This window comes from Akebia trifoliata, chromosome 8, assembly GCF_017979445.1.
Source record: "Akebia trifoliata isolate Shusen 1 chromosome 8, ASM1797944v1, whole genome shotgun sequence".
Classification (NCBI taxonomy): domain Eukaryota; kingdom Viridiplantae; phylum Streptophyta; class Magnoliopsida; order Ranunculales; family Lardizabalaceae; genus Akebia; species Akebia trifoliata.
Window position 1 is genome coordinate 51710942 of NC_141382.1, and position 14148 is coordinate 51725089.

A 14148-nucleotide genomic window follows, 5' to 3' on the forward strand; every position below is an offset into this window, starting at 1 on the left:
TCTGATTTTGGATTAAGATGTGTTGTTGTTAGATGAGTCACTTGGATAGCGTGTTGGGATCTGCCACCCTATGCAACAAATCTATTTTATTATTATTTCTTTGTCTTATTTCTTTTCATGGACAATTCAAATTGGTGATAGGAGTAGATTTAGGGGGCCAAGACCCATTTCTACATTGCAGAAAAACTGACCACTAAATTGATCTATAAAGATTGTTGAGTCTATGTCAATGAATATATCAACCAATGGGGCTATAAGGGAAGACATTGCTCATTTGTCTTGAAAAGAGCACTATTTTGAGATTTTAAAGGGTTGTTGAATGTGATAGTCCCACAACTGCTTTCCTATATAATGACATTTTATTGTATCGGAATGTATATTATTTCTAGGAGACGTGATACCCACGATTAGTTCTGAAATATATATTGGTAAAATGAGAACCTGCTTTCGTTCTGGTTTGTGACCCGCACCCACACTTGTGCTTGTTAGCCATTTCACTGATAGATGAGCACCATGAAAGGAGTACCTGGGCCATGGATAGAAGCATCACCGGGTTTTTGGGACATTCCATTAACATGTTATAAATAAAAAAATGAAAATCTGACTTTTGGGTACGTGTGGAAATCGAAATCTTGTGCACTCAAGTAATCTTTGGTACTTGTGTTTAACATTGCTTGTATTCACCCCGCATTGCTTGTATTCACCCCGTGCTTTTTCAGCTGGCTTTTTACCATGTAGAGCTTTATATTGTAGGCAAGTGTCTTGAACATTGAAAATCTTTTACTCATCTAGAAAACAAACTTTCAATCTAAAATAAATATGTTACTATTTTGACAAGTTCAAAATGGATAAGATACATGCTCATTTTCTTATTGGAGTTTCCATTTATTAGTTTCTATGTGTAACTATATTTTATTCTTATTATGTTGTGTTAGTAATTCTTTTGCTCAGGATGCACCATATGATGAAGATGACCCCTCTGCTTCAATGTGAAGTCTAAACCCCGATGATGAAGAAGCGACTGTAAACCCTGATGATGAAAGAAAGATGGTTGAAACAAGATACAGAATTGTTCTTTGAGGTAGAATTTGTGTACACATTCATATAAAACTGGTGGTGTTTCTTAAATAAAAACTAAATTCAGAAAATGAGAACAAGGAAATATTTCAGTGTGGAGCTTGTAGTTTGGTGAAGACTGAACCAATTTGAATTTTCCATGAAGTTCTTTCACTCATTTGTATTTGATTTATCTTTTTGTCAGGCTAATTGGCAGTTTGGAACAGATTTACAATGATACAACAACTATTTGGATCTTTTCATGTCGCTAGTTGGGGTTTAATTTTCAACATGTGGTTTAAAAAATAGTTAGATTTATGAAAGTTGAAGATGAGGGGTATTTGGGTCTTTTCATATTGCTAGTTGGGTTCTAGGTCATCAATTTCAAAATATAGGGGTATCTGCAATATTTAGCAACATGTGAGGGGGCAGGTGTAAAATTAATTAATTTTTTTTAAAAGATCTCGTAGACCATGGCTGAAGGTCAAATATATATATTTTTTAAACCCTATAGCGACGGTCACCGACCGTAGCTAACGGCGATATATATTTCTTTATAAAAATTACCCTATAGCGACGGTTAATAGTGGCTGTCGCTATAAGTCACATTTACAGCGACGCTTGTAAATAATTGGCCGTCGATAATACATTTAGCGATGGAGGTTTCAGCGACGCTCACGGACGGCCCGGGTGGCTGTCGTTACGTGTATTTGCGACAGTTTTATCCCTGTAGCGACGGTCGGAGACCGTCGCTATATCCCTAATTTACTGTAGTGAGATTTTGGACATTAGCATTCTTCTATATATATAAGTTCTCTTTTTTATTTATTAATTTTAATAAGACAAGTAATTTAGTGATTGCTGGATTGCACATGCCTCAATGGTTAGTCGAGTGTCCTAAGAGGTCCAAATACCTCAATTCCATATATATATATATGGGTGATGGTTGGGGGCTCTAAAGAGAACCAAACATTTTTTCAATTTATGGATTAAAAGTTTTGGAGTTGACTGATTTTTTTTGTGAGGATGATCTCTATGATGAGGAGATTATCCTCACTCAGTCCATTCTAAAATTTCCAACCCCATCAAAAGTGGTTACAAAAATCAAACAGTCCATGATCCTTCAACTTGTAAACTGGGGTTCAAAGTTTTGAAATGAGCTGATTTTTATTGAGGATGATCTGTTTAGTATAGAGATCATCATCACCAAAAATCACCTCATTCTGAAACTTTTAACCCTTATTTTGAAAAACGTTTGGCACAATATTTGGCTTTATTTAGGGCCTCCGAACACTTCCATGTATATAAATTCTCTTTTTTATTTATTTATAAACCTAATTTTAGTGATGGCCGAAATTCAACCCAGGGATATAGTGCCATCACCTATAGACTTTACCAAAAAGCTAAGCGGCACCTTCAAAAGAAGTACCAGTTTAGGAATTAAAAAAAAACATATTTGTATTTATTCGTAGTTTAAATAAACAAAATTTGACTTGGCCTACTCGATCCAGCTGACTCAAATGGTCTACATCCAAGCTGAGTCAAAATTTTGAGTTTTAGAACATTGGTTGGTGACATTAGAACGTTGTATTTGAAGACCTTAATTTTAAGACATTGTCATACCACAAAATTTAAGATACTAGAAGTTGAAGACATTAAAAACATAAGAGTATCAATGCAGAGAATAAAATACCAAGTACTTCAAAGGAACAAACTCATGTACCTATGAAGCGATAACAACAAATTTCTGATATAGTTATCTTTCCATGAAATAATTTCATGAAAGAGGTCTTTTATTCATGCAAACAGATTGTATTTTGAAATACTTATTTTTCTAACACCATTACTACTGCCTTCTTCCACAATGAGCCACTGAGGTGACACCCCTCCATGTTGTCATCAGTATATATCCTGCTTTGTTGTTCAAGTAAAGTGTCATCATACATAAATGTAAAATATTCGTTAATATCCATAGAATAACGTAGAATCTTTGTGATACAAGAACAATATGAAACTTACATTATTTTGGTGATTCATGGTGCACTGTTCAACTTCAAGCTGAGCTCTGTAATGTTGAATTCTTCACTTTCCCTAGCCATGGCATGCGCAACTTCTTCATGATTTGCACTACACACAGCAACTCATTTCATATTATTAACTTTTCTTTTAATATACAAGAATTTAGCCTCCGGGAGAAATAGTGAAGTAAGAGTGTATAGCTATGCATGCTGGCTTCTTACTCTCTTAAGTCCGGAGTTTCTTGTTGTTGGGATGAAGCAGCAGCATCCGGGTTCTCCACAGGATTAAGTGTTGAATTACCTATGATTTGAAAAACAAGTAAACTTGATTAGTTCAAAATTTCACTAGCCATGGTTTGGAGACATCACTGATTAGCTAATCAGGACAACATTTGTTTGTCCAAGGGATTTGAAGTCACCATAAGGTACCCAACATGTACAGACTACAATCATATACATATGGGTGGCCTAAGTGGCATGGTAGCTTTCCGCGAGTGCATTGTTGGGTTGGGCACATTCAACCTAGCCAGCTAGTTGGTAGGTTGCCTTGGGTTGAGTTGGAGGGGTGGAGATGTATCTCCGATCCAACCATTTTAGGTGGAAGTGCTAACTCCGCCAAATTCAAGAATTGGAATCATCATAGGGTACCCAACACAAAAGTTAGGTCGTTGCTATGTCGGCAACTTAGGCATTGTTGGGTTATGTACAATCCAATGATTGGTTGTGTCGACTGGATCACTGAACTTCAAGAGTTTGTGAGTCAAATTATACATCAAGAAAAGGTACTAGTGGTTCGTCTGGATCTAGCTTAGTATGGGTGTATTGGATCCAGTCTGGACTTAACAATCTTGGTTTGATAAGCCGTCAAATTAGATTTGATTTTGATCAACCCTGGCCTGATTCTACACATGTATTACCAATGAAAGATTAAGGTAATCAGCAAACCTTATGTTGTTTATGTTATCAATGAATTGTTTCTTGTACATCAAATTCAATAATTTTATTACTTAGTAAGGTAATGGATATGGTCAGAATCCAATAAATTAACCTAATATTTATCATGAGAACCAATCAAAATTTTGTACCTCGGAATATTGTTTCGTCCATGATCAGAATGGAACATTGCCCCTCAAACATTAAATGTTTCGATAATATTTTAGGTTGCCTTGGAATGTTCAGTCGAGACAATATTCACAAAAATCCGATCCCTTAACAGCCAAATCTGGTGTTAATATCTTGGAGTATCGATCAGAAAATCATTTCCTGCATTTGATTGCATTTGAAAAAATGGATTTTGTTTCAAATTTGATCTGAATCTAGTGTGAACCATTATGAAAGAGTAGGCCTCAAATTTTCCACTCCATTAAAAAAATCATTTTCGTAAGTAAAAGAAAATGATCATCAATCATCATGAACAAATCACATTTTCCTGCAAAACCAGTTTGTCAACAAAAAATTGATTTTCCTAGGATTAATTTTCTAGCAATCAAACACACCCACAAAAACAAAAACAAAAAGATTAAAAAATGGTGGGGGACACCTACTTGTACCACCCAAGTGAATTCTTGGTGGGAAAGTCGTTCCCTTCCTTAAGTGGCCCCTGTATCTCTGCTAAGCAACAATGAAAAATGGGAATTAAAAAAAAAAAAAAAAAGAATCAATCAACTATGATGAGAAAATCAGACTTTTATTTTGGGGTGGTCCATTCCAATCAGAATGGAAATCCTAAACAATGAAGATTCAACGGTTTGGATTTTTAGCAGCAAAATAAACCTGGAGGTGGCTCTTAATATGCAACTTCGTAACTCCTTCCATATTCATCAAGTCAAAGATCTTCTGGGGCTTCGCTTCTGCAACTTAAACCCATGGAGTGAGATTCATTGAATCAAAATAATCTCATATCCTAATCACCCTTGGAATTACTTTGCTTTCTACAATAAGTGCAAAAATTTAATATCAAACGGCTAAGATGGAAGGATCTTCATAGGAGATTCACAAGAAAAACAAATCTTTAAGAAATGGGTATGTATCCTTTGAAAAATAAGTTATTTTGTATCCCTATGAATATCTTTGCATCCCAGCCGCTCATTTGATGATGGTGTGCAGTGGTAGGTGGGACTCATTTCCCTATGGTCCCACAAAATAATTGCATATGCCAAACTAATAAACAAGAGATTTTTTACTCATAAAAAAATCAATTTGAGATTTCGCAGAATTTCAAATAATAAATCCCACAAACCCTAATAAGGGTGGTTTTGTAAAATTGGGGATGCCTTCAATACATGCAGGTTCGTGTGATTTTGGTTAATCTAGGATTCTGTGAAATCTCAAATTGACTTTTTTGTATTTTTTTTCCTAATCAACCAATCAAGATGATCAGAACCACCACCGATTGAAAGTGATGGTTAATTATGCTCATCCTTTCAAATTGATGATCATACCATTTAAAATCCTATGTAAACCAAATGAAGCCTAAGCTTGGGCCCCAGCCCAACCCATTTAAAATCCTACGTGAAACAAATGAATAAAATAAGTGTTTTCCCAAAAAGAACCACCTGAACTAACCATTACAAACTGAAAAACAACGCACATTTTACATAGAATTAATCATATGGAAATGAAGAGGAAACAAATTAAGAAAGATAATGGCTTCTTTTCTTTCTTAGAAGAAGTACTGACTTTCTACCCCACCAAGCTGAGTAACAGCATCAAGAAATCGATTGTGAAGCTGTGGAGTCCATCGGAGACGGGTTGGACGCTGGATCTCATCTTGAGGAACATCAACTTCATCTTGGCTAAACCAAGGGGCAGCCATCTTCTCAAGAATGAAGAAAGAAAAGCTAGAACTGTCCCTATTTATATACCAATATCCCCAGTGGGGACATGTTAGAGACTTAAAAAAGACCAACTTGCCCCCGAAAACGGAGAGAATAAGGCAATTTCTCAAAGACGTTACATGTCGAAAATTGTCATTTTACAAAAGTTGGTGTGCCTAGTTGTAAACTGAATTTCATTATTGAGTACAATTAATAGATATGATTAATTCGAGGCTAGATGAACTGTCCCATGCTAAAAAGTGTGGATAAGCACGGGTTTATCATTAATATAGTAAATCTCAACGAATATTTTGAGTACTTTTTTAATCGGATATAATTAAATTTTCTCAGGAAAAATCTTGCAATATTTATTGAATCTCAGGTTGGTCATATTTCTGTGCAACTAACGTGTACGAATGATTTTCACGTTGCCTTTCCATGACCGTTTAACACATTTTTACTATTATGTTAAAATGATCATATGCCTATTCTTACTTTTGTGATTGGGCCACAAGATTTTTATGTTAAGTTGAGTGTTGTGTTATTCGCCTCTGCTCCTAGGTGTCCCGTGCTCACATATCGTGGTCCAGTTCGACCTGTGACCCTTTTATATTCATAGTTGTGCATTCCCCATCAGATCGCTCTTGTGTAGTAGTTGTTGGTTGGTTAACATGGTATCAGAGAGCTGGTTTGTATAGGTCATGGGTTCTCCACCATTATGGGTGAGAGGGAGTGTTGAATGTATATTTCCGTCTACTCTTGGGTGTCATACCCTAATTAAGCTCCATGACTCTTTTATATTCATAATCCTCCCCTTCTCCAAAAAATTGGTCTTTTGGGGTAAATGGTTGTTAACATGGTATTAGAGTGCTAGGTTCGTATAAGTCACAAGGTCGAGTCTTCTTGAAGGAAATTTTCACCATTATAGGTGAGGGGAAGTTTTGAGTGTTGTGTTATCCGCCTCTATTCCCGGGTGTTACGTGTGTATCGTGCTCCAGTTCGATCTATGACCCTCTTATATTTATAGTTGTGCCTTCCCCATAAGATCGGTCTTTTGGGTTAAATGGTTTTTCAGCATGGTATCAAAGCGATAGGTTAGCATAAGTCAAAAGTTCAAGTCTCTTTGAGGGAATTTTCCACCCTTATGAGTGAGGGGGAGTGTTGAGTGTAGTGTTATTTGCCTCCGCTCTCGACTGTCACGTGCTCACGTATCGTGCCGCAGTTCAACTAGTAACCCTCTTATATTCATAGTTGTGCCTTCCCCTGTAACATGAATTTTTCTCACCTAATGATCATTATCAACAAAAATTAGTCCATTCCATTTACTAAATGTTGGTTTGTGGTCCTAACTTGAATATTTTTGGGGTATCTTGCAACCAGGGTGTGGAGGCCGCAGGTCTAGAATTTGCTTTTTTTAGATGTCCATATAACTTTTGGGGGCATTTTTATAATTAAAAACATGTGTTTTTCCCTAAGATTTCATATATCTTCCAAGTTCAGAAATCGTCATAGTTGTATTTTCGCAGTTTTCATCAATAGAGAATTATCACCGTTGCCCGTGAACGTAGATAGTTTTGCCAAACCACATAAATCTTGTGTTCTTTGTTTTCTCTGTTTTTATCTTCGTAGTTTATCAATCTTGATTAGTCTAAGGGAGATTTTCTGCAACACTAAAAGCCATAGATTTTAGGGTGGCTGATAACATAATAGGTAAAGTCCATGTGTGATGATAACATATATTAGGGTTCATTCGCATCCTCACCAAGTTTTGTATCTTTTTAAAAATAGGTACATGATTAAAGAAATAAATAAATAAAAAACATGATTTGTGCTAAAAAGGCAAGAAATATATCAAATTAATGACAAACAAGGAAAAGGGTCATACTCCTTCGATTACAAAAGCCAAACTCCTAAGTATGGCTCCCAAAATTGCCATTTTCACCTACCAAGGGAAAAAAATTCCTCAGAAGTGACAATCATGTCTTCTTTTCATTGTGATGCCATAGTAGCCAAGGCATCTGTGACCTTGTTGCCTCCCTAAAAGACATGCTTTTTCGACCTATCCTGCTTCGAAGAACATTTTATTAATTTCTTTACCAAATTTTCAATTGATAATCTTGTGAATCTAGTCCAAAAATAAATGTTAAATACTAAACTATATGTTTCCACACCAAACTAGCAAAATAGTAGCCTATGTAGAGAATAATCTTCCAACACCCTCTTTGTAGGGACTTCAGATTCCCACAATCTCTTCCACAGAATCCATTTGTCCCATTCTCTCACTTGCTAAGCGAAGCCAATTTGGAGCTGAAATTTTGAGTAGCAGTATTTTGCCACAATGCTGTATTGCATAGTTTAAATCTAATCACATTTTGGATGATAAATTTAGAGTGATTTACAATGATTCAGAGGGCATACCCCTCTAAATATTTTTTAAATCCAAAAGAAAAAAAAAAAAAAAGAGTGGGAGACTCAACTCTAAATAGGGAAAAATCTTAGGATAAATTATCTTAAAAAATGAAATTTCCCCAAAAATTACTACAAACTAATCCAAACCCCAAAATTTATAGGTCAGCAGCTCAGATCTAGGTTGATAAATTTATTATCATTAAACTCAAACTAACCCATGAACAGAGAGAACACATTTTCTTGTTATAAATAGATTTTTTGGCGGTTGAAGGTCCCAAATAGTACCAAGGCCTTCCCCTCCTCAATCTCCCCTTCTTAGTCCTTCCTACAAATTTATAGACATTACTTCACTCTGATTCAGATGCAATATGATCACATTCATCTACCTTCCCCTCCTCAAATCTCTATATGCCCCTCCACCAAAAAGGTGGTTATTTACCTGTTGTACATGTGCCAAGTGGGTGTTACGTGCAGCCTACCAAATTAAAGCAATATATATGAGAAGTGTTCGGAGGCCCTAAAGAGAGTCAAACATTTTTCAAAATAGGGGTTAGAAGTTTCGGAATGAGACGAATTTTTTGGTAAGGATGATCTCCTCATTATAGAGATCATCCTCACAAAAAATAGCCCATTCCAAAATCTCTAACCTATATATATATATATATGGAAATGTTCAGCACCCTAAGTTTTACCACACACTTTAACAAACGTTTTTTGTCCTACATGGGTTAGAATTTTTGGAATGGGCTGATTTTTGGTGAGGATGATCTCTATGATTAGAAGATCATCCTCCTCAAAAATCAGCCCATTCCGAAATGTTTAGCCCCATGTTTACACGTTGAAAAATCGTGGACCGTCCATTTTTTGTAAACCATTTTTGATGGGGTTAGAAGTTTTGGAATGAGCTGATTTTTGGTGAGGATTATCTCCTCACCATAGAGATCATCCTCACCAAAAATCAGTCCATTCCGAAACTTCTAACTCATGTAGGACAAAACGCGTTTGTTAAAGTGTGTGGTAAAGCTTAGGGTGCCGAACGGGACCCATATATATATATATATATATTTTTTGGCTTAACCTTTCAATCTAGATAAAAAAAATATACTAAAGTTTTCTTTAGTTTTTAATGTAATAAAGTTCTCTTAAAAGCCTGCTTGGGCTTATGCGATAGTTGGTATAATTCTTGGCTGGCTCATTCCAATGTTTAAGGCTAATAGAGATCTTCTAATCACATCTTATTTGAGAGTTGCATTTACACCTGATTTAAGGCAACTTGCCCACTGTGATGTACAGTTCCCTAATCATTATTAAAATATAATAATTGTGTCCATGAAGCACAAGAAATATTGCAAAGAAATTCCAACCAAAAATAAATAAATATATTGCAAAGAGAACAAACCCGCGATGCTTGCCAAGGTTTGTGCAACTGTTTATGCAGCAAATGTTCCTATTAGCAAAGAGCGAATAACTGATATTTATACCCATTTCTTAAGTTCAAAAGACAATTTATATCGAGAGACGACATGACCACGTTTGTCCAAAAAAATGTAAAGTAGAATAAATACAAATACTTGCAATTAGCTAGATTATTATTTAAACTCTTTAAAATTTTAAAATAAACCACTAATACCAAGCAAATAATTGGAAACATCAGATGGCTAGCCAAAGATCTGAAAAAAATGTAAATTAGAATAAAATTAAAATACAAATAATTGCAATTAGCTAGATTTAAAATTTCAAACTTAACCACTAAACGCCCTACTTGGTATCTTACAAATCATTTGCATATGCACATAATTGACTAAAATCAGTTTTATTGGTGCTTGGTTTCACAATGCAAATCAAATGATTTGCATTGATCATCCAAGTTCTCAAGAAATTTCAGCAAAAGATTTGCAGTACAAAAAATTCCACAAATCATTTGCAAAATTATTGGAAGACCCCTAATCAAGGAAATTAGATTCAAATTATAGAAATACCCTCCGTCCTTGGTACAGCAATATCCACATAAATTTACAAAAATACCACATTGAAATTTACATTAAATCGCATATTGAAATTCCAAAAATACAACTCCTCAAAGAAATTTTAAATTATAAAAATAGCTCTCAATAATTATTGCGATAACATGCATCTAAATTCACAAAAATACATCTCATAATAACATTTACTTGCATATAAAATTATAAAAAAATATCCCTCATCATGGAGGTATTTTTGTAAATTCATATGTATGTTATTGTAACAAGTACTAAAGGTAGTTTTATAGTTTGAATAGTTTCTTTGAAGTTGGGTATGTTTATAATTCCTATATGTATGTTACTATACCTTTTGATAGGAATTTTTGTTAATTCTTATGTACGATAATATAGAAAGTATTGAGGGTATATTTGTAATTTTAACAATTTCTTTGTTGATGTTGAATAAGTTAAAATTGTTTCCACATTTTATTTTAATAAGAAATAATAAGAATAATAATACTAATAAAGATACTACAAATATCAACTAGCAACCACAAAAAAAGATTTGCAAGAGATTTCCCAATCGTCACCAAGCAATAGTAAATCTTTCATAATAAACCATTTGCATTGCAAAACATATATGTAAATCATTTGCAAGTGTATTTGATTTGTAGTATACCAAGCAGGGGAATTCAAAGTCCATGGGAAAATGGATATTGTTGGAAACGTGAATTCCACTATTTCATTGCACCTTTGAAAGAGTCATGCTGGAGTGAATTTAAAATTTACATAGATACACTTTCCTAACGTGGAAGTGCGCACGGAACCATAGATACTTTTCATCAGATACAAGTGAAATGTGAATCAAAGTGAATCAAAGTCACTCTAATATTATTTCCCTTCGAAAATACCAAAAGTTCAGGAAAATAAAATAGAAAGCAAGAAGTGAGGGAGACATTTAGTTTAGGGAAAATTACCTAATGGTCCACGGAGGAAGGTTTTCTTTCTAATTAGTCCTTGAATTTTAGGAGTTAGCTAAATAGTCCATTTAGTAAATCCATTTTTTCTAATCAATCCTTGAACCCCACTCTAGACATTTCTCACGATTGAAATGCTTGAGAAATGTCAAAATTGCCCTTACCATTCAAAATGTTTTGAAGACTTCATTCTAATGAAAAAGATTTGAGAATTAAGAAGAAGAAGCCATTTTAAAGTTTTTTCAAGCATTTTGAAGATGTATGTAAAAAAAAATCAGATTTTTCAATTATTTTGCTTCATTTTTGGATGAAAATCAATCAAAAATGATTCTTTAGGTTTAAAATCATCTACACAAGTCGTTATGTCAAGTTTCAAATTAATCTTTCCATGTATTTTAGTTGGAAAAACTCAAAAAAAATAAAATGGGTGGGTTTTACAGCGTCAAGATCAATAATTTCTATTTTTGAGTTCAATAATTTTATTATCAAGTTCGAGGGAAATCTTTTGTCTTTTCTCTTCTCCCATTTTATTGTCAAGATCGAATTTTATGAAATTTGACAGCCCAGGGCGTCAAATTTGAGCTTTTTTCACATTGTGGTCTCAAGCTTCACCGTCTCACAAGATCAATGAGATGACTCGGACAATATTTTAAAAATGTTGGCTGAGTCAACAGGGATTTTGTATATTTTAATTACATTAAAATAATTCATTCTTTAGAATTTATTATATATATTGTAGACCGAGTTAAATGCTTTATATCCTCCGAGACAACTCAAACTCATCCATGAATGAGACGAGACGACAAACCGAGATATAAAAACAATGGGACTCCCTACCTCTTCGCTTGATCTTTCATTGACAAATGAGACAGCCTCTCCACCATTGTAGCCAAATCTCTGAACAAATAATGCAGAAAATGAAAATACAAATAGTGCAGGATGGGTTGAGTAACAAAAATTGATCTAAACAAGAACAATATTAGATTAAACTAGCAAGATATATAGATAATTCTAAAAGAAAAGAATTGGAAGGATGGTTAATTACCTTCCTTCGCTAACATAATGAGATTGTCTACCCGAAGCCGAGAAAACTACGAGGCTGAGATCTATATCACAGAGAGTAGCAAGTTGAGTAGCCTTCTTTATAAGGCTAGATTTCCTCTTACAATATGTCACTTGACGTGCATTCGCCACCTCTAACCTTCAAATCTGAATTTTCACTCTACCCATTTCTCAAGTTCTTTTGAACTACAGAAATTCTCACTCAGGTTTAAACCTCTCTCTCTCTCACCCCAAATTTTTTATATACACTGAACCTGGACATTAAGTGCTTTTAGTTCTTAAAGTTGGAGTTGCCAATCCAGGTAGGATGATTTAAGTCAGCCCACAAGACGCACGAAAACTTGGATTATCAGAAAGATTTTCAAATAAATCCCACTTATATGAAAGATTTTTATTCCATTTGGTCTCATATTCCAAGAGTAGAATTGAAGAAATGAAGCTCGTGTAGAGTTATATCTCTTAGTGATGTGTTGGTTTTGGAGGAAAGCTTTAAATGTTTTACCTGATTCGCCACATGCAAAGGGATTTTTGTTCCCTGGTCACAGTGAAAAAGAGTCCCCGAGGGATTTTCCATTATAACTTTTAATGGTGGGTTGGTAAAGTTTGGATATTTCCTTTCTGAGTTGTGCTGGAGTGAACTCAGCGGGGAACACATGGGTATACCTTGACGTGATAGCGCACGCATGTCCGTAGATGCATTTGACTCATATTTCGGAGAAAATGCATCTACAGGCATGCGTGTGCCACCAAGTCAAAATGTCACCCGTGTGTCCCCCACTGAGTTCACTCCAACATTAATCTTCCTTTCTAAATAAAGGGTTGGTAAGGGACAAAAGCATTAAATATTGGGAAAATTACTTAATGGTTCCTAGCGCAAGGTTTTCTTAATAGTCTCTCAACCTCATCTCAGGTTATAATTTTTTTGAAATATTGAAACTACTCCTTTTTCATCTTCTTCATATACTTAAGTTTTCCAACAACGATTCCAGTCATTTCTGACGATTTTTCATCATGAATCACAAATGGAAATGATATAGTTCTCAATATGAACTTTTAGATTTATTTTTTATTTATTTATTTCGACGATTTATAACAAAAGGGTGATACTAAATGCGTGTTGTTCTTGGACAACGCCCCTTTCTCTCTGCTGCTCATAGTAAAAAAAAAAAAAAACAATATGTCTGATTTGATCACCTTGTGACATTAAAAAACATGATCCGATGCAATGGAGTTGTAGAGAAGAAATTTATATGAACTTAAAAAAAAAAAATTAAAATAATTATTTTTCACCATTGAATTTTATTTTTAAATTTGGGTGCTTGGTGGCCATCCATTTTCAACACCTTGGATCAAGCTTGAAAAATAATTTTTTTTTTAATATGAATATTTTCTAAAATTTAAAAGATTGTTGTTGGATTGTCAATGTGGGCCCAATGACCATTTTTAAGATTTGAAATCTAAAAAAATAAAGATGTGGGTAGCGAGCAAGAGAGAGAAACTCTCTCTATTGCTAAAGTCATTGTACCACATGTCAAACGCTTGTTGGGCTGTGAGCCAACATGTCATAGGGTGTGCACCAAAAACTGCGTCCATTTAGCATTTCTCATAACAAAAAATGAAGCTGGGGTTTTTAAATAGTTTTGCTTCTTTTTGGATGAAAATCGATCAAGGATATTCTTTTTAGCTTGAAATCATCTACTCAAGTCACTATGTCAAGTTTTTAGTCAATCTTTCCATGTGTTTTAGTTGAAAAAACTTGAAAAAAAGAAAACATGTGGGTTTTATAGTGCTCACCAATTTTTATTGTTGGGTTTGACAATTTAAAAAAAAAAAAAAAAATCTAACTCGA

General features: G+C 34.4%; 1 protein-coding gene across 1 annotated transcript; it reads right to left on the reverse strand.

Annotated features, from left to right (window-relative positions):
- Positions 1–2562: 2562 nt before the first annotated feature.
- Positions 2563–5968, reverse strand: LOC147397688 (transcription factor HHO3-like). The gene is made up of 6 exons (XM_086451815.1): positions 5754–5968; positions 4848–4924; positions 4619–4682; positions 3297–3375; positions 3076–3183; positions 2563–2967 (listed from the first exon to the last, which is right to left on the reverse strand). Exons 1-5 carry the CDS (start codon positions 5887–5889, stop codon positions 3090–3092), a joined length of 450 nt encoding a protein of 149 aa, XP_086307941.1. The 5' UTR covers positions 5890–5968; the 3' UTR covers positions 2563–2967; positions 3076–3089.
- Between the last annotated feature and the right edge of the window lie 8180 nt (positions 5969–14148).